The sequence below is a fragment of the Festucalex cinctus genome, chromosome 15, assembly GCF_051991245.1.
Source record: "Festucalex cinctus isolate MCC-2025b chromosome 15, RoL_Fcin_1.0, whole genome shotgun sequence".
In the NCBI taxonomy this organism is placed as follows: Eukaryota; Metazoa; Chordata; class Actinopteri; order Syngnathiformes; family Syngnathidae; genus Festucalex; species Festucalex cinctus.
The window spans coordinates 8,908,367-8,929,956 of NC_135425.1; the positions used below are offsets into that span (position 1 = coordinate 8,908,367).

The window sequence follows — 21,590 nt, forward strand, 5'->3', positions numbered from 1 at the left end:
GTCATTATCATCTGTCATTTTTAATACATTTTAAAAACAGGAACTAAATTCATAACCTTTTCTGTATTTAGGATTTTCTATAATCCATGCACTGTGATTGGCTGGCGACCAGTCTAGGGTGTACCCCGCCTACTGCCCAAAGCCAGCTGAGATAGGCTCCAGCACCCCTCGCGACCCTTGTCAAAGCCAGTTGAGATAGGCTCCAGCACCCCTCGCGACCCTTGTGAGGAATAAGTGGTCAAGAAAATGGATGGATGGATGGATGGATAATCCATGCAGCTAAATACTGTCTGTTCTTTCTCAAAAGTCCCACCAAAGAAAAAACCTTCTCTCTCAAAATGCTATTAAAAAGAGCAATATTAAAATGCAGTAATGTAATCTGTTCATCAAAAGGTATCCAATGTTTTTAGTCACTAACATGATGAAGAGATTGTACATTAAATGTGTTTAAATGTAGGAAAATAAAAGTTTACTTGAATGATTAAACTAAAATGTGTTGCACATAAATTAAATTAAATAATTAATGAATAATGAATTAAATGAAAACTGTGCTTAGATGGTTTAAAACAGTTCTTTAGGATTACATGCAAATGTATTGCAATGTACTAAAATGTTAAATACAACTGAACTATATTTTACTTTACTTGAAAAAAATGAAAAAAATATATATTTGTATTGCATTTTTTACTTTTTGAAAATTCTATTTCTATTTTATTGAACGATTCTGACAGTTGTGGTGCTGACAGTTCTATGGTGGTATTTAACGAAGCAAAGCCAAATTGACTTGACTTGAAGTTCACATTTGATCGCAGCTTGGAGTTGCTGATTAGCAGAATTAAAAAGGATTCCTTTAACAGCATAAATTTAAATGAACTCTACCAATTCTGTGGTAGTGGTCAAAATATCCAGTTACAATTATGACAGAAGCCTGTTGATACCTATAAAATACATATCTGGCGGTGCTGAAACAAGTTCATAAGATATTTGTAATCCAATACCTGTTGTTATGTATGCATATATGCTGTATTTGATTCCAAATGTATACGTCTGGAGAGGCACGGTGGATGACTAGTTAGCACGTCCGCCTCTCGACGCAAGATCGAGTCCAGGCTCCGACCATTCCTGGGTGGAGTTTGCATGTTCTCCCCGTGCCTGCGTGGGTCTTCTCCGGGTACTCCGGTCTCCTCCCACATTCCAAAGACATGCATGGCAGGTTAATTGGGCACTCTGAATTGTGTGATTGTGAGTGTGGATGGTTGTTCGTCTGTGTGCCCTGCGATTGGCTAGCAACCAGTCCAGGGTGTAGCCCATCTACTGCCCATAGCCAGCTGGGATAGGCTCCAGCATCCCCCGTGACAGTGGTAAGCGGTTAAGAAAATGGATGGATGGATGTATACGTCTGATGTTGTCTGAACTAGAGAAGATCAAAAATAAAAATAAAAGTTGTGCTTGTGTTTAAATCATTGACAATAATATACAGTCGTGGAAAAAATTATTAGACCACATTTGTTTCTTCTTTATTTTAAATTTGTAGTACAACTAAAGGTACATTTTTTGACAAATGGATTGACGCCAACAAAATAACTCTTACGAGCTGATATCTAGCAATTTTCCGTGGTTTTCTTGACATTAACCAAAATCACTTACAGTATCTTTTTACATCAGTGGCTATGACATTTGCAGTACATCATAGTGCTTAAAACAGTGCTTTTTTTTTGCATTCTGTTTTTTTTTCTCTGCCTATTAGTCACACGATAAACCTTTAGTGGTACCGGGCATTAGAAGGAACAAGAAAGAAAACAAGGTGGTCTAATTACTTCTATGCCTGCAAGTTCTAAAGCCATTCTGCCTCGGAAAAATAGCGCTTCAAATAATCCATTAAAAGCCCAAAATTGAAATAATAGTCTTTCCCATGAGGGGCGTATGTGATCACTGCTGAGTTCTTAAACACGTGAATAGCTCATTGTGGAGTCGTACAGTCAACAAGTCGACTAATCTGTACAACCCCTATTAGGTTATGCCATGAGTTATAATACACATTCACCTACAACAACCTACAAATGCAAAGCTTTTGTGGCACTATTTATTTATTTATTTATTTTTTACATCCAGGCTACTGGTTTATTATTGCCATTTTCTGTTTGGGGAGTGTTCATCAGCCGCACATTTATATAATGCTTATTAACTTATTCACTCCCAGCCATTTTCACAGAAGCAATCCCGTTCGCTCCCGACAGTTTTACTGGATTTTGACTGATTTTGCAAGGCCCACAGAATATTGCGTTCTATGGCTATAAAAGTATGGAACCTATCAAAAGAAAGATTAAAGTCTCTTCTTTCATCAGGAAAAGAAAAGTGTTTCTATCTGTTTCCGTTACGCAGCAATTAGCATTAGAAGAGAGCTAAGGTTCATCAGTTTTCACAAATCTATTAAAAATTGTAAGTAATTGAGCTTTTTTTCTACATGGCCCTGGTTGATCTCCTTTGCTCTGCTGCCACCTGCTGGCCGTTTGTGTAATAACTACCATTTCTGCAACCGTTCTTTGCAGTTGAGAGGCTGCATCAAAGCCTTCTGTATGCTTTAGCATAAAAACAAAACAAAAAAAACTTATAAATACGTCTTTGGGACACTTAGAACATTAAAAAAAACGTATTTACACGTTATTGGGAGCAAATGAGTTAAGTATGGCCCACAAAGATTGAGCCATCTGACTGACAGTCAGCATGTATATTTTAAGTGACGACACTATTTACTCATTCAAAAAGAAGTTCATTGCCTGAAGTTGCAAGCGAACAGCTAATCATTATTCTATTTTATCATGATAAGGACAGAGATAAGATTTTTATTTACAACATAAGGTACGTGCAAAACCTGCAAACTGATCATGACTCACATAGACTCATCTTAACCTTTGAAAAAACAATTTGAGAAAATGAGAGAACGAGGGCCATTGCCTCTTGCAAATGGGCCACGAATACTGAAAAAGACTCAAGAAGTTACGAGTCAAGTACTTTATATGCCTTTCTGCTTTGTAATAAGTGAGTGTTAATCCGTTCAGAGTGGATCCATCTGCAAGGTGACATTCTGTTATATAAAAAGTACATATCGTGTAGGTTATTAACATAAAATGTCTGCTTAGCTCAGTGCTTCTCAATTATTTTCTGTCATGCCCCCCCAGTAAGAAGAAAACATCTCGCGCCCCCCACCCCCACCCCCACGTGACTATAAATAGTATAATTTGTCTATAAAATTGTTATAAGCACACCTCTGCAGAACACTGTGTCCGTATTAACGTATAAGAGAATAAAAAAGAAAGAAATATGGACCAACTTACAACAAAGAATAACTTTTTTAACTGTAACAGAAAACATTTAAAATGCATCTGAAATTCAAAAATAAAATGAAATCCTTAATTAAACTATAAACTTTTTTTGACTGACCATGTCAAACGATATGATACGGAAAAATAAAATTACATAAAATCAATAAATAATAATGCATTCAAACTGATCACCAACATTAACCAGGAGCACAATATAAAAAAAAAAAAAAAAAAAAAAAACTTTAACCTGCAAAACAAAAATGTAAAATAACTTGTGCTGATTTTTATTTTATTTATTTTTTTGCTGTGTGCATGCTCAGTGCAAACAAAACCCCTACACCACCGAGCGAATGCTCCCTGCACACACGCTGCCAATAATGAGAGCGCCACTGCCCCCTAATGTAGTGGAGGTGCAATTGCACTTTATTCTAGGACAGTGAAAAAAATCAAAATAAAAAATCATGTTCCCCGAGGTCAAAGCGCCCCCCCTTGATGGAGCCTCGCGCCCCCCTGAGGAGAGCCCGCCCCACTATTTGAGAAGCACTGGCTTAGCTAAACCATAGTGCTATAACAACACCATTTATTGTATGTAGGCCGCTGTGTACATTAAAACCCTGAGTGTGCTATTGTGAAGAATTATCTGCAGCATTTTGACAAATAGACGATATGCTATAGCATATTTGCACTTCAGTATGCATTCTCAAAAATCATATGCAATACTATTTTTCATTTTAAATCTTGTTTTAGCAGATAAACCATTCCAGTTGTTCACAGACTGTGAGATAAGGTCAGGAGGTGACCATAATCATCATTTTTGGAACAGTGTGAAGATTCTAACCACACTTTATGGAAATCAGTCTGGTCTCACCGCCACAGTCTCCATAAATATGTATATCAAAAATTTATAGCAAATTATGCTGCTGTTTTCCTGACAGGCAATTGCTTACTTTTTGTTTTTCTTCTTCGTCAATCTTCCAAAGCCATACAGATGGACAACAAGAGCTGTTTACATGCTTTCCCAGCATATCTCATTTCCATTTACATTGTAGCCGCCATGAATTCATAACATTGTCTGACATGGCTCAAACCAGATATTGTACAGCCTGACATAGATTGACAACAGGGTTTTATTAGAACCAAAGTGATATGACAGGAACATGCACGCCGTTGGCAAACAGCAAAAATGATACCGATTTAATGGAAAAGAAGCTGTTGAATAAGTTGGTGGCAGATTGGTTAACTGACACAAAACACGTCTGTGCTTTAATTTGATTTTTATGAAAAGAAAAATGGAAATATAATATCAATAGAAAACAGTTATGTTGTGGTCCATATAATATTTACATGGCCGCTCGTTAAGATGATAAGAAAGCAGTTAAACAACAAGTACTGTAACAAGGGATGTTCAATACCACTTTTTTTTCCCCCAGACCAATACCTTCATGATTAATCAATTCTTGAATACTCACCGGTACCAGTACCAAGCACCGATATAACTAGTACTCTTTATAATTGAAAGTAAAACAAAAACAAAAAAACAAGAAAGACCTATATATCGCAATATATCATTTTCCTTAAAATTGCATAAAATTCCTGGCAATTTTCTATTGCCTTTTTCCCATTTTTTCAATAAATTACATATTTTCTATAAAACACACAATAAAATGAATTGTAATTTAAAAAATAAAATGAAAGTAATAAGGGGCCAGAAAAAGCCGCAATCAAATATGTTGTTGTACATCTTAATGGGCATCTGTCAGACGTGTACGCCTATAATTAACGATAAGGGCAATATCGTGATATCGTGATATTAAAACTGCCACAATATCGTCGTCATCATGTTCAACGATATTTAAAAGCAACAGCTGTTCAAAAAGTCAGATTGATTTCCATTTGTGCAGTTGTAGCTCCCTCTGGTGGCTATGTTTTCAGTGCAATTAAATTTTCATTAGGGATGTTTTGGCCCTTCCATGTTTAAAATCTATGCTAATCGTCAGATGATCGTCGTAATATGCTTGTGAACCGAGTCAATATGTGGAGGAACTCAACGTGTACTTGCATTAGCCAGTAAGTTCGTCAATATTTTTATATATCTTATATTTATATATTTGATTTGATTTGATTGAACATATGAACAAGCAAACAGCAGAAAAAAAACAGAAATTAAAAGAAAAGAAAACCCCAATAAAATTATCAATCAATCATAGTTTACATGTTCAAAAGGGAGTAGGAAGAAGTTAAAAACTTATCTAGTCCTACCCCTTTTTACTTTATATATTCAAACTTATTTCATTATTAATACAATACTAATTTGCTATTTTTTGAAATAAAATGTATAAACCTAGGCGGCACGGTGGACGAGTGGTTAGCACGTCCGCCTCCCAGTTCTGAGGACTCCGGTTTGAGTCCAGGCTCCGGCCTTCCTGGGTGGAGTTTGCATGTTCTCCCCGTGCCCGCGTGGGTCTTCTCCGGGTACTCCGGTCTCCTCCCACATTCCAAAGACATGCATGGCAGGTTAATTGGGCGCTCCAAATTGTCCCTAGGTGTGCTTGTAAGTGTGGATGGTTGTTCGTCTCTGTGTGCCCTGCGATTGGCTGGCAACCAGTCCAGGGTGTCCCCCGCCTGCTGCCCAGAGCCAGCTGAGATAGCCTCCAGCACCCCCGGCGACCCTCGTGAGGAATAAGCGGTCAAGAAAATGGATGGATGTATAAACCTGGTTATATATACAAGTGCACTTAGACATGCGTGCATTTTCTAGAAACATATATACATGAATTTCCAAGACATATACCATAATACCTATCTAAATCAGAGACACATACTCACATATACAATTTTCATACTCTCATATTTTTATATATATTTGTAATATGTTTATAATATTTTTCATTATGTACAAAAGCACAATATTGTTTGTGTTTTTAGCATGAGCTCTTTTTTTTTTTTTTTTTTTTTTTTTTTTTACAATATTGTGACCTTTTTTTTGTATCGCCAACCTCCCCACAATATTGTGATAATTATCGTATCATGAGCTTCATATCGTGATAATATCATATCGATGATGTTTGGATATAGTTGCATCCCTACTTGCCCTCCTAATGAGAACAAGAGCGATAAGAAATGGATGGATGGATCAAACAAACACATCTAAAATACGCCGGCGCCGAGGACAAGGAAATACCAAACTCCTCTATGAGCTGTTGAAGTAAGCTTGTGCCTCCAGAGTCGCAATGTCTTCTTAAAGACACTTTTAATCTTTTATTGTATTTACTTCAAACCATCCTCAGGATCAATAACCCCTCCCCCTCCATCTTCACCTCATAGTGCTTTATATCTCTCAATCTTTCACCTCGGCCCAGAAAAAAAACGACAGACAGCACTGATGTGACCCCCGGCAGTCGTTTCACACCTTCAGTCTGACGTGTCTGGTAAATATATCCACCTCTCTTAGCGGACAAGCTGCCAATCTCCCCCCACCTCCACCTTTCGCTGACAAATCCCCCGAGGCTCAGCCAGACACCATAAAACTGTCTTTTATGCTTTTTTTTTTCCACTGTGGATGTGGAACCTACAGCACTATATTGCTGCAATGCATTGTGGTTTACCCAGAAAGTGTTTTCTTTCTAGAGCTCAGTTCGGTGAATTTGATCTTACGACATGTGCAGAAGAAGTGTCACACAACTAATTTTGTTCTGCTACATTTTGAGGTATGTGCTCCGTGTTCAATCAGATTACTCTGATGTCATCTGCTCAGAATCCATCGGTGGCATATCTTCACCGAATGTGGCATATGGAGCGATGTATTGACCAGGAATTTAATTAAACTAAATTCTAGTCACTGAAGGGAAATTTACGTTGCACACTACTCTATATTCACACATCGATTCAGGCAACTCACTTCAAAGCATGCAGGCAAGGAAAGTGATGGTAAACCGGTGAGTCCAAATCCAGATCCTTGAAGGCCACTACCCCATCAAAGGTCTCAAACTGGCCTGTATGTTTTGGATGTTTCCCCTCCTCCAACACACCTGATTCAAATGATTAGAATCATTATCAGGCTGCTGAAGAGCTTTCTTATGAACTGATCTTCAAACCAGGATAAGATCTTATGACATGCAGGACTCAGGGCCCTCGATGACCGGTGTTTGGGACCTGTGCTTTAGATGTTTCCCTCTTCCAACACACCTGATTCAAATGATCAGCTCATCAGCAAGCTCTGCAGAATGATCCTAACCATTTGAATCAGAAAGCAGATGGGTGGGTGAGCTTCTTATTCTGCTCCACTGTAAATTTTAAACTTGGAAACAACTTAAATGCGCACAACCACCAGTAGATGGCGTCAACGGCCCATTTTAGATATCAACACAGTTTGAGGTTTCACTCGGAGAAATGGCTGAATTTTGTGAATCTACCATTTTTCTACTGCTGATTAGGGGTGGGACGATACGGGTAAACCACGATTCGATACTGTGACGATATTTGGCTCACGATATCGATAATATTAAGATACACGATATCTACAATTTTTTATATATTGTCAAAAAAAGTCTAATTATGCATTTATTCAATGTCAAAACTTTGTACAATTTACAAAGTTCTGCATAGTGCCTAACTGCCTCCTAGTCTTTTAACTGTAAACATTGTAAAGTGAGACAAATTAAAGTGCATAAACATTTATAACATAACTTTGCACAACTGGACACATTACATCGATATCTACCGCCAGTGTATCGATAATTTATTGCAACTGAGAGCGCAACAATATATTGCAATATCTTTTCTTTCATTTGGTAGATTTGGTGTGCAATATATATAATCATTGAACACAATATCATGTGGTTGTTGAAAATGTTAAAATGCTCTAAAATGGCTGGCAGTAGTTAAAACTCATTCACTCCAAAAAAACGTATTTATATGTTTTTTTATGCAAGAGCATACAAAAGGCTTTGATTCGGCTTCTGACATGAAGAGGTGGCTTAAAGCATTGGTAGTTATTACAAAAACGGCCAGCAGGTAGCAGCAGAGTATAAGAGATCAGCTAGGCCCCATGTTGCACAATCTCTTTTTGAAAGTGTTTCCAATAGGAATGTGAATAATGATGAAACACCGCTATATTCTAATGCTAATTGCTGCCAAACAGAAATATACAAATATTTTTTTTTTTCCTGATGAAAGAAGAGAGTCTTATCTTTCTTTTGGCAGGTTCCATGTTTTTATACCAATAGAACACAATATTCTGTGGGTTTTGCAAAATCAGTCAGAATCCAGTATAACAGCTGGGAGTGAAGGGGGTTGCGTCAGTGAAAATGGTTGGGGTTCAATGAGTTAATTAGTACTGTGATCGGCACTGCATGGTCCAGACCAGGTAGACGCTGAACATGCTAGGACTCACCAATCAATTGCAAGTGAAACGTGCTAACCATGTTTCACTGTGCCGCCTATCAAAGTCACCTTTGAATCTAAAATGCATCCATGTGACTGGATCAAATCAATATTCATTACTTTTGTTAGTAACTCTTGTGGAAATAAATCAATACGTGACAGACAATGGACTATGATATTGAGCGCATATTGGCATGATATTTACTATTATTCAGCTTGGCAGATAGTTGATGTGAACAGAAGGAATATTCCCTCGTTCATTCTGAACCCAATTTGCTCACAAGGATACCAACAATCTTGGCATGAGATCAGTCGCGCAGACGTATTAGTCCTTTGATGGACTCACTGCACTTCTCTTATTAAACAAGTTGAGCTTTGAGAGAAAACTTTGCTACTAGCTGGAGGCCATGAAGCACAACACACTTTGCGTTAAATAGCATACTGTGGTGTAAGTTATCAATTTAAAAGGACATAAAGTGAAGATATACAGTTTTTAGGCATGGCATATTTAAACAAAATAAACCTGCTTTCTTGGTCAAACAAAACGAACAAACCTTGGAAGAGTGTTTCTCTCCTCAACCTCAGTTTGACAAGATCAAGTAATTAAATTTAAGAACGCAACAATACCTTATTATGTGCCTATTCAGGCCATTGTTTCATTTCACGCTTCATTTTTACTATTGATATATCTATGTAGTGTTTTGTTGGCACTAATAATTTCTAATTCATTCGGAATTATGTGAGTTTTTGGATTTTGTGGGGCTGCATTGAAGTGAACTGAACTTTGAACTCAATGAGTCACAAGCATTTATTTAACTCATTCACTCCCAGAGCATTTTACTGGATTTGGACTGATTTTGCAAGGCCCATAGAATATTGTGTCCTATTGCTATAAAAACATGGATCTACCAAAAGAAAGATTAGAGCCTCTTCTTTCATCAGGAAAAAAAAAAAATCACATTTCTATCTGCTTCCATGTTGCATCAGTTAGTATTAGAATATGGCTAAGTATCATCATTATTCACAAATCTGTTTAAAAGTGGGGGAAAAAAAGCTTTTATATATATATATATATATATATATATATATATATATATATATATATATATATATATATATATATATATATATATATATATATATATATATATATATTTTATATTTATTAACAGCAGAAATTATTTTAGATTTTTGTTTTGCAGGTTAAAGTTTTTTTGTTTAATATTGTGCTCCTGAGTTAATGTTGGTAATCAGTTTGAATGCATTATTTATTGATTTTATGTAAGATTAACGTGTGTGTTAGAACTGCAGCAGCTCTCCATCCGAATGAGCCAATCGGGAACTCATAACAGATTTTAAAAAATACATTGCTAAAGTTGACAGAGCTATGTGACATCTCAACTGGTTCAACACCAACGTCTAACTCTTGTTGAATTTGATCACATTTGTCCTGTCTGGCAGGAAATGTGTCGCTACATGCTTTTGTACCACTACCTGTCAATGACTGTTGTTGTTTCAAAGTAGTCTTAATCAAATTATTCCCTAAATAAATCTAATTACAACAAAACAATCTCAGAAAATTGTCCTCTTCAACCTTATCTCTTGCAGATGTAGGGGTTCATCTGATAACCACTGGGACTCCAATACTTATTAGTCCGCTTGTTTAAAAGTTGTTCACTAATTAATTAGACTGCGGAACTTGCATTTAGAAACGCACTTTGAAGTTGAATCTGAAACAACATAGTTTGCTGCTGTGATAAATATCCTGTATTTCCTGGACAACTTTAGGTTCTTTTGTTGTCACGCATTTGGTTGACAGTAGGAGTCGAAATCCAACTCTATCTTCTTTGTCTGTGTAATTCATTGCGATGAAGTGTGTCCCCAGTGGGTTGTTTCACAGGAGCAACAATGGATGTCTATTGATCAGAATGTGAATGAATGCTGTGCAAGAAGAATCGGAAGGGATTGTGGGTACGAGAAGCCTGGGGATGTGTTCAGCCATCAGGGGGCTGTGCAGGTTATCAGAAAAAGAAGAAAGACATCACAACCATTTTGTCTCTTGGTTTCATGTCTTTGATTTTCAATGTTTATTTTGCCACAATTCCCTTCTTGCTGTCTGATTATCTAAATTTGACAGGATTCGTTGCAGAACATGAAGGCTTTAGAATGTACTGTCCATTAATTTTGATGAAGCTGTAGTTAGAAATCGTGACACACCTGGTCAGTTTCGGAGAAATCTGAAATTATCTTCTGGAAGAGGGAGGATCGATAACAACATTACTTGGTAATAGAATGGGTTGGCTGGTAGATATGTGGATGGATGTTTGGGGTGGGAAAAATAACAAATGTACAGTGGATCCCCACTCTTTGTGGGGAGTGATGCTTGATCCTGACTGCAAAATGGATGGATGGATTCCCCATTAATTGATGTTCCCCTTAAAGTGATGATAATGGGCAGTGTATGTAATCTTCCGTGTTTTGACAAATTGCGTTATTCTATACGCTGTATTTAACAGAGGTGGGCATTCCATCAATATTGACGATTTGTTGATGATAAACGATTGACGAAAACTTGTAAAAAATTGACGGACTAAGCATGGCCGGACGTGGGTTTTCATTTTTTCATGTTTATAGCCAACAGAAATTGTTCATTGTCTCAAACAGATTCATACACAGGTTGTATTCTGCCATGAAGATAAAACAATTTCAGACTTTTTCCTGGTCAGCGAACAGATGACACAGTAAATGCCCAACCGTGGCTATGCTGAGTTCAACTGTAGATGTAAACAAATCAGAATCACAAATTGAAGTCTAATATTAAACTAGATAAGTGCAATTTCTGGAGAAATTGCATGGGAATGCTGAAAGCTGAATGCGAATAGCTGAATGCCTATGAAGGAAATTGAAAGATAAATTATTTAAAACTTAGCATTAGCATTAGGTAAGCATTAGCTTAGCATGCTAACTTAGCATGCTAACTTAGCATTGGCATATTATGTTAACTTTCTATTAGCATTAGCTTAGCATGCTAACAACATGCTAACTTAATATTAGCTTAGCATTAGAGTAACATTAACATTAGCATGCTAATTTAACATGGTAAATTAACATTAGCTTAACATGTTAACTTAACATTAGAATTAGCTTACCATTAGCATTAGTTTATCCCTTAGCATAATGGCCCTGGATATATTTGCAATGTACAGTCACAGGTGGGATTCGAACCTGCGACCTCCTGGTTACTGAACAATGCACTCTCCTAACAGCGCCACTGAGCAGTATCAGAGAGTAATAATGGTAATGATGGTCAGTTGTACGTATGGAAGTGGGCGTGGAAAGTGGGACTTAGAAAAAGTTCCATGTCAGTCCCACTGAAAATGAATGGAGAAAAGTTTATCTTTAACGTTAAATTGTGCAAGTACTGTAAGTAATGTGGAATCAGACGAGATATTCCCATAATAACACAAGAAAAAAACAGTGTAACTATTTCTCTCTCTCTGTATTTATGGAGATCACCCTTGGTTATACAGTATACAGCACAGGTCAATCTATCTGTCCTGTTGGATTTTTCCCCCCCTTTATTGAATCCATTTATGTTCACGGATGAATTGGTAGATGGTTAGTCGGTCAGACAAATTACTGCAGGGCCCAGACTTCCGTTTCTTGTTTGACGGTGCACTTAGTCACATATGAACATCGTCATTTACATCCATCAATGTCAGTTATGTGTAATCAGATCAAACTGACCCTGCCAATCCGTTCAAGGGACCGAGCCATTCAAAAGCAGAGAGCAGATTGTTGCCAAAATAAGGACTGGCCAGATGAGGCCTGGCAGCACAATGGGATAGTGGTCAGCATGTCCGTCTCACAGCGGAGTGGTCCTGCCTTTGAATTTTGGCTTAGTTTGCATATACTCCATGTGCTTTTGTGGTCGCTGCGATAGGCTCCAACTCATCCACCACCTTAATGAGGACAAGCGGTATGGAAAATGGTTGAATGGAAGCTGAAGGCCAGAAAAATGAGCAGCAATATTTGGATCACTTCCAGTTCCTCTTCGATTGAAATAACCCTGAGAGAATCATGCATCCTATCTCAAGTATTCAAGTTTTATTGATTAGCCTTCCCGCTCTCTTGGTTTATGGTCTGTCTCCTGCTATCTCCTCCACACTTTTGACACACTCTTTGACACTTTTTCTATAATTTCCAATGTTCTATATCGCCTCAAATAACTTTTGAAGTTTACTATAAAGTGAAATTTTGTTTTCCTAATTATATAATTAAATATACTGTTTCACTACAGTTGAGCAATCCAATGTATGTTACAGTTGTTAATTGTAAAGTTGCATCTGCCCAACACTGGCAATTGCTTTTCCCGAGCACCTTATATGGTGTCAGAGTCCAGTATGAACTGGATAGGTGGATCCCAAGATCACGGCAACAGAGGAGTTTGACAGGATTTATTACAGTTCAAAAATAGGGGAAACAACAAAAAGCGCTGGTCACAGCCAGGATGGAAAAAATGGGAGAAAACACAAGGTGCTTGCAAAAGGCAAGATGACAAAATATCTACTAGTAACTCAATGGCTCTTAATTAATAAATATCACAGGCAAAAAGTCACAACACAAAATAACGTAGCAAAACTTACGAGAGCAAAACTGAACTATAGCAAAGTACACAAGGCAATGGCTGTAGACTTGGGAGAATAATCCGACGTCGTCCAGGCGACGTCAGAGTCCTTATAAAGGCTTAATGTTGATGCACCGCAGGTGCGGCGCCAGGGGAAACGCCCCCTCAATCACTCAGAGACTGAAAAAAGGAAAAGAGCAACACTGAGAGCCCTGCATCATGACATATGGGATTCAGACTGAATGCACAAGAAGCTGTCATTAGCCAGACATCGGCCAGTCTAAGTCTGGCACGTCTTTGGCCACAACCTGCAAAATGTTTCGTAAAAAGTAATTTGCCTCTGTTGATTTCACAGTTATTGGTTTACGAACTGAATAGATTTGATTACATTGTGGTGAGTATTGTATTGTTCTTTTTTATTGTTTGAGTTGTGCAAGAAGTTCACTCCATTCCTACTTTGGTTCAAAAGGGATTTTAATGTTCTCACGTTGGATATAATTCTAGCTTCTAGAACTTATTCAAGCAACTTATTTATTGTTTTTGGCATCAGAAAAACACACGTGGTACCTAAATATCTCAAATGAAACAAACTACATGAATTGATTTGTCTAGCGCCGGTTGCCTGGGTGATGTGTTTAAGTCCAATATCTTCCCTCTTTACACAGCTGCGAGTCTTCCAAAGCCTCAGGTGAAGACAGCTTCTCTGGGTCAGGCTGGCAAGGCCAGATCACCTCTACTTCCTGTCTCAGTTCCCACAGCGCCTGATATACCAGAGGAAGGAGGAACAAAACCCACAGAGGATTCAGCTACTAATGTAAGTAGAGACCAAAGCAATATTGGAAATGCTGACGATTGGTCCTCAACGTGGAGCGGTATTCTAGGTTGATATTGGCAAAAAGGATAAGGGTAAGGAAAAGAGTAGAAGGCTCGGTGAACATGAATTGTGGAATGGGGCGTATAGAAAATTCAAGGAGGAGTCCTTAAGTGGCAGTGGTGGGCAAGCAGAGCCTTTTCTGATGGCCTAGATGCGATCATAAGAAGTGACCTACATTTACAATCTAAATTCTTACATTTTTTTTTATCGATTTATTCCCAACAGTCTTATCTATTCATGTTGTATTTTTTTTTCTTGGCTGTACTGGCAGCAGAGTGTGGATTTTATATTTTTTGTCCAGTCATATTTTAGCCTCTTTGTTCTGCCATTTTAATCTAAAATGCTCAGGGCCTTAAGAATCAGTATTTCTGATGGGACTGTTTCTTTAACCAGTTAATTCATATTCATCCTAACAGGGCAGGAACACTGGTTTAAAATGATGTCAACATTTTGCCATTCTCTGGTTGGTCCGTGTAATTTGTTGTTCACAGAAGTCACGGTCTGGTGGGTTTAGTAAAACCAGGATTTTTAGTTTGTTTGCAATTATTTTTAGCAGACAGGAGTTCAAATGGCAGTGTGTCCAACATAGTGTCATTTAGAACAGCCTAGGACAACTTGGTTTTAGATGCATATTACCAATTGAATATATTTATTCTATTTATTATATATTTGCCAGCACTATACAGGGAACAGAATGACTCCATGCAAATATAGCAGCTCTTTGTTCCATTAGCCAAGCTCAGATATCACACTCAGTACATTTTGGGACTACATTGGACAAGATCAATGTTTTAGTATTCGTACTTTTGTATCATCTCCTACTTTTATTTGTAATAGATTTTTGTTTGAGCTTTTCTAATGTAAAATAGATACCATACACTCAATAAAAGGCTATCTGGTGCCGGTCGCCAGTATCTCTAAATTGCTGGTGATACCGGTAGTCCATAAACATCCACTCTTTAATCCAAAAATAATGAAATAGTACAAAAATATCACCATACTGTTACCCGGGTGTCAGGGTTACCTGTTTGACATCTATTAAACACGACACAAAAAGGAGAGTAGACACTCTGGTCAGGGCTCGCGAGGAGAGAGGAGAGGAACTGACTGACACAATTCACTCCTGCACTCTAAAGATTCCTCTCCTCACCCTCTCTATTTATGTCCTCCAACCCTAAAAATGCAAATGCAAGGCATAGTTGGAACACAGTGTACTTGTTTGTCTATGTGTTGTGAATGTGAGTGGAAGATTGCTAAGTACATGTGTGGTCAAGTTTGCAATCATTTCTTAACAGAAAACAGGCGACCTCAGCAGACTGGCTCGAACCATTCTGCTCCGTTAGATATTGTGGTCCTTCAGCTTTTTGAGTCATCTTCAGGCTATGTGAATGTGAGTGGGAACAGAGCAAAGCAGTCTTCATTGCAAGCAGAAGCAGTCCTTCATGGCAGCAAATATATTATAAGATAACATATGGCTAGGCTATGTGAATGTGAGTACAAAGCAAAGCAATCTTCATTGCAGCAAATGTATGATAACTTATTATTTACAATTATTCCTACACCGAGCTATACGTATATTTATATTGAGCATTATGTATATTTATTTAAGGATTCCCATTAGTCCCTACCACTGCAGAGACTATTCTTCCTGGGGTCCACTGACAATCAATATATAACCTCAACAATGACAACTGGTCCATTTTCAAAGCACAGACAATTAAACATCATCTTAAGTAAAATTACTGTACTGTATGTTCAATTCAACAACTGTCTAGATCAAAACAGAAGAGTGAAACAAAACAATTGAAAAGCAAATATATCAACATTAATGTAGCATAATTTCACCACTGATCATAGATTTTTCAAGACTTGACTGAAAGGCAACGTGTCTGCTTATTGACATAATTTGAGAAGTTGAGAACGTGCCCTTTGGTTAGCATTAGCGCTCGTTTGCTATTGCCCTCATCGCTACTTAACACTGTTGTGCCTCACTAAAAAAAAGAGGCTCAAACTAGTTGACTGACAGGAGAGGCAAGAAGTAGCGCGAGTGAGTGCCTTATGTAAACAAAAATAGTATTGTGTACATTTGTTCTCATCGAACGCCATGATGTCACCTTTTTTTGTCTTCATGTTTTCCGCCCTATGACAAACTGATTTAGGCAGATTGCATCCACCTGGTTTGGAGTGCAGATACTGCAATGAACTTGCATATTCGTCATCTGAGTCTATGTATTGAACCTAGACTGTGTATACAGTATATCAGGGGTGTCAAACTCATGTTGGCTCAGGGGCCGCATGGAGGAAAATATATTACCAAGTGGGCCGCATCGGTAAAATAACGCTATATAACTACCATCATTTATACGCACATTTGTGGACCAGCCCTAAATTACGGAGCTCAACTGTAATCATGTTGTTCCGAAAAATAACACAATTGCAAATGCAACGCGGAAACACTTTGCCGGTATACGAATCTGGACGTATTAAATCGACCTGTTTTGTTGTATATATGTTGTTCCCAGAATGCATTGCGTGGCACAGTTAATGACGTTATAAGGACGCTAATTGCTAATCCTTGTCATCTATTTGTGTTAACCACCAGTAATTGAATTTGTGTCGTATTTAATACATTTATGTCGGTCTATGTCTATAATTTAAAAAAATAAATAAAATAATAATAATAATTAGGGATAGACCGCCGATATTTGGCATTTTGACAAATATCGGCATCGGCCATGTTTTGAATCTGAAGGCCGATAAAGCTCACTGAGCAGGGGATACTTGCGAACGTAGCGAATTTGGGGTTTTCATCAGGATTTGTAAGATGTTCGCAGTCAGTTTTTATTTGTCGTAAACACATTTGGAACATATTCACACAATTTTTCACCGCAAAAATCTTTTTGAAACGTTTTTACGAACCCTAACAAAAACCCCAAATGAGCTACATTCACATGAATTTGTTACTCAGTGAGAAATTATATATAGTTTGAAAGAATTCCCCCCCCCCCCCCCCCATCCCCATTTTACTGCAAATGAATATCGGCTTGAAATATCGGTTATCGGCCGACTTGACTACAAATAATCTGTATCGGTATCGGCCTTGAAAAAACCATATCGGTCTATCACTACTACTACTAATAATAATAATAATAATAATAATAATAATAATAATAATAATAATAATAATTGATAATTAAACAAATCGTAACCTTAAGTTGTGTGTAAAATAACATCCAGGACGATTCCCCCGTACAAATTGCATTGTTTATCTGAGGACTGCTTGTGTAATTACACATTTTATACATTTTAATTGTGGCCATCTGATTAATTTGTCTGACATTACAATTTAGTTATTTTTTCTAACTTTACAAAGTCATCTGGCGGGCCGGATTAAACCCCTTTGCGGGCCTGATCTGGCCCGCGGGCCGTATGTTTGACACCCCTGCAGTATATGTAACTATATGTAAAGACATTTGTGTGAGGAAAAATTTGAGAGTATGAAGGAGGGAGAAGATAGAGTGAAACGACAAGATAAAGTGAAGTGGTGCTGGATGTCGAAAACTTGTTAAATATTCATATCTACTCAATGACAATTGAACAGGACAAGTGGTTGCCATGACGACAACAAGGAGAGGACAGAAAATGATAGAAAAAGAAAACGGGAAAGTCCAGAAACAAGAGAAGGGGAAGGTGGATAAGAGGAAGGAGTGAAAGAAAACAGGATAAGTGTGTAGCCATGACAACAGGGGTAGAGGGACATTTTGAGAGTGAGGAAGAGGAGAAACAGGGGTTGCAGAGGTAAAGAGAGAGTGGAAGGGAGAAGCTTTCAAAGTGATAGGTGTCAAAAAAACGAAAGGTATTGAGCGTTTTGGGCCGAGTGTTAAAGGTCAGCAGCTATTTTTTCTTCATTTGCTCCTCTATCTCTGCAATTGATCTAGTCTTTTCCCATCAACCCTTTGCACTCTCCATTACACACATGTACAGCTAGCTACAGACTGACACAAATAGAGTGGAGTAGTAACATCCAATGGCATTTGAATCATATATATATATATATATATATATATATATATATATATATATATATATATATATATATATATATATATATATATATATATATATATATATGATCTTATTTTTACACTTCTGTGCAAAAGTTTTAAGTTTTATAGCTGTTAGATTAGTGGTGTCCAAACTGCGGCCCGCCGTCCATTTTTCAGTGGCCCGCGACATATGCTAAAAATGGCATTTGACTCAGTTCAAATAAAATAAACAAAACAAAAATGTTTGGAGATGGTCAAAGTAAGAAGGGAGGGTATCGAAAAACAGGTGCCATTAAAGGTTATTTTAGTTAACTAAAACTAATGAAAACAACTAAAACTATAATTCAAAAAACAATATTGTTACTGAAATAAAATAAAAACGAAAAAGCTTTTTAAAAAATGTAAACTAACTGAAACTACATTTTATGTTTACAAAACTATAAGTATAGCAAAAATTTCTTTCGTTTTAGTCTTTGATAATTAATTTAATGCATGAGGCTTTGGGGATGATTTTAAATGTGATTTTTAGTAGATTTATTTTGCTATAAACCGGAATAATGATGTTTGAAAGTATGTCACACAGAAGTGACGTCATCTAGCTGAAGCCAATCGAAAAGCACCTTCAGATGACGTTGCTTCCATGGTGGTTTTTTAAATATTGTGCACAATACACATTTAAAAATAAAAATACTGAAACTAACAAACTAAACTAAAACTAAGCATTTTTAAAAGAAAAAACTAATAAAAACTAACAGAACCACCCTGAAAACTAATAAAAACTAACTAAAATGAAAAATTCCAAAACTACAATAACCCTACTGCCATATTACAAATAAATTGGTTTATATACTGTAGCATTTTTCTAAATATGCAAAAGCACAAATGAATTATTTGTACAATGTGGCCCTTGCATCCTTCTGAGTTTCTGTATGTGGCCCTCAAATGAAAAAGTTTGGACACCCCTGTGTTAGATGTTAAAAGTCCATGTCTAAACCGATGAGAACCAAGATGTTTTCAATTAATATGAATGCAAATGCAATTAATGGCTTTCAGTATGTTTACCTAATTTTTAATGGGGTCTTACTGTACATTAGTGGCCCTGCGATTGGTTGGCAACCAGTCCAGGGTGTCCCCCGCCTACTGCCCAGAGCCAGCTGAGATAGGCGCCAGCAGCCCCCGCGACCCTTGTGAGGAATAAGCGGTCAAGAAAATGGATGGATGGATGTACATTAGTGAAAACACTTTCAAATTAAAAAATAACACTGCGCTGTGTGCCTCCCATCCGTGAGGTTGTGGGTTCGATTCTCACCCCCTGGTCACCATGTCGAAGTGTCCTTGAGCAAGGCACTGGCAGTGCCATGCATGGCTGCTGCCGACCACTGGTGTATGAGTGTGTATATGAATGGGTGAATGTGAGGCTTCAGTTGGGCACCATATGGTGTAGTCAAAGCATTATATCAAAAGATACAGCAGTCATTTTTGGCTAGCGGGATCTAGGTGAATATAATAAAGGCTAGAAACATTGGTCCACAAAGCCTTGCGAACACTATCACCAGCGAGCGCTCACATTCTACACCAATCTTCAACCAACACCCTGTTCCTTGTCTAAATTGTCTTTCTGATAGAAAGACCCTTCGTTAGAATATTTAAGAACTACTATGAACGAATACAATCTATTTTTTCAATGTAGTATTATCGCTATGTATATGACAGATGTAACGTGAACATCAAATAAGGATAAAGAAAATGTGACCATTTGGTTTGTGCCTTGATTTTGTGGCGTTGCGCTGCTGGGTAACAGAGAGTGAATCCAGGTCAGCTGGCAATCAGAAACAATATGAATGGGCATTTTGTCCAATCGATGATGATCCACAACTGAGATCAAAAGGTAACTGGGCTCTTTGTAACTTTTTTTTTTTTTTTTTTTTTTTTTTTTTAAATAGAAGCTATTATTTCCATCGGAAGTGGATAATCTATGAGAGTGGCCGGAGACTACATGAGCTTTTATAGCTCCACTCAGTGTGAATGCGGACCGTTAAATGCGCATGTAAAATTACAATTTTAACAAGCAAAAAATGTAACAATATGGTAATTAAAACTTCTCAGGTGTCGTAATAACAAAAACAACTTGTAATAACTGTCATTTTTGTTTCTACTTTCCACTAAGTTCTCACTTACTGAATGTGCAAATAACCTCTAAAACTGGATCATTTGTTGTTAAATTGTTAAATTAAAATGTCCACTTGTTTAAGACTTCACTCTTGTGTTGAGATGAAAAACAAAAGACAAAAGTCAAACTTTTATTATACTATTGTCATGTTCTGAAGGTTGGATCCCAAAGCGCAGACAAAAATACGATTTTAACTATTTATTCACATCGAGAGGCATGGAACAAACTTGACTAGACAAGAAACAAAGAGAGTTGCACAGAGGGACAGTGGTAACAGACGTAATAATCCGACAAAGACACACACTTCTCAGAAGGCTTATATAGGCAAGGAATCGATCTGATTGGTTGTGGCTAGACATGTGGTTTACAGGACTGACATGGAATTATCTGATTGGCTCTTAACCAGGTAAAGGGATTAAATATTCTTGACATCACATAGCCTAAAACCAGTCGAGACTAGATGCTGGTTACATCAGTTCAAAAATAGGCACTTGTTACATCAGTACATAACAGACACTTGACCTCACGGTCATGAACCCAAACTTAACAGGTCATTAACTCAAACTTAACCCTGGCGTGACCCCAGACATGACAACTATATTGTGTCAATTAGTGTTGGTCTCTCCCAGATCACTTTTCTGGGTGTGCTTCCGAAAGTTTTAAATACAGTGTTACACATTATGGGCAGAAGTAGCCAATTGCCACAAAATCTAGATGAGTTAAATCAAATAAAATATGGCTTTTATGTTGGCGCTGATAAATTTATTTATAGCTCAGTAACATGTTCTTCTACTAACACTTCCAATTCCATCACTTCAAACTTAATTTTTGTGTTGTACTGTTCCAAATATACAAATTAGTAACCGCTTTTTGGGTTCTTAGTAGTTAAGGTCATCAGTTCACTTTGGCTCAACACATCATCACTGCTGCTTCTCGTGTGTACTATTAAACTATGCAAAATGTCATTGGCAATGTCAAGTCAGCTTGACTTATGCTTTAAATATGTCTACGATTGAAAGGAGGGTTAACATGCTCTGAATTTTTTCCCCTCATCTCCTGGAAAAAAAAAAAATGTAATTGTGAGGAAAGTATAATTTCAGGACTTGAAGCATAGCATTTTGTGTCATTTAGCTTTTGTACATGTACAGTTGTGCTTCATAAGTTGACA

General features: G+C 37.4%; 1 protein-coding gene across 4 annotated transcripts in view; it reads left to right on the plus strand.

Moving 5' to 3' along the window:
• The window catches only part of dcc (DCC netrin 1 receptor), a 466,971-nt gene that overhangs the window by 404,880 nt on the left and 40,501 nt on the right, over positions 1–21,590 (plus strand). For all 4 annotated transcript variants that reach the window (XM_077498096.1, XM_077498095.1, XM_077498097.1 and 1 more), the window contains exon 28: positions 13,998–14,146. In XM_077498096.1, coding sequence (XP_077354222.1) covers positions 13,998–14,146 — 149 coding nt within the window. The remainder of the gene's footprint in view (positions 1–13,997; positions 14,147–21,590) is intronic.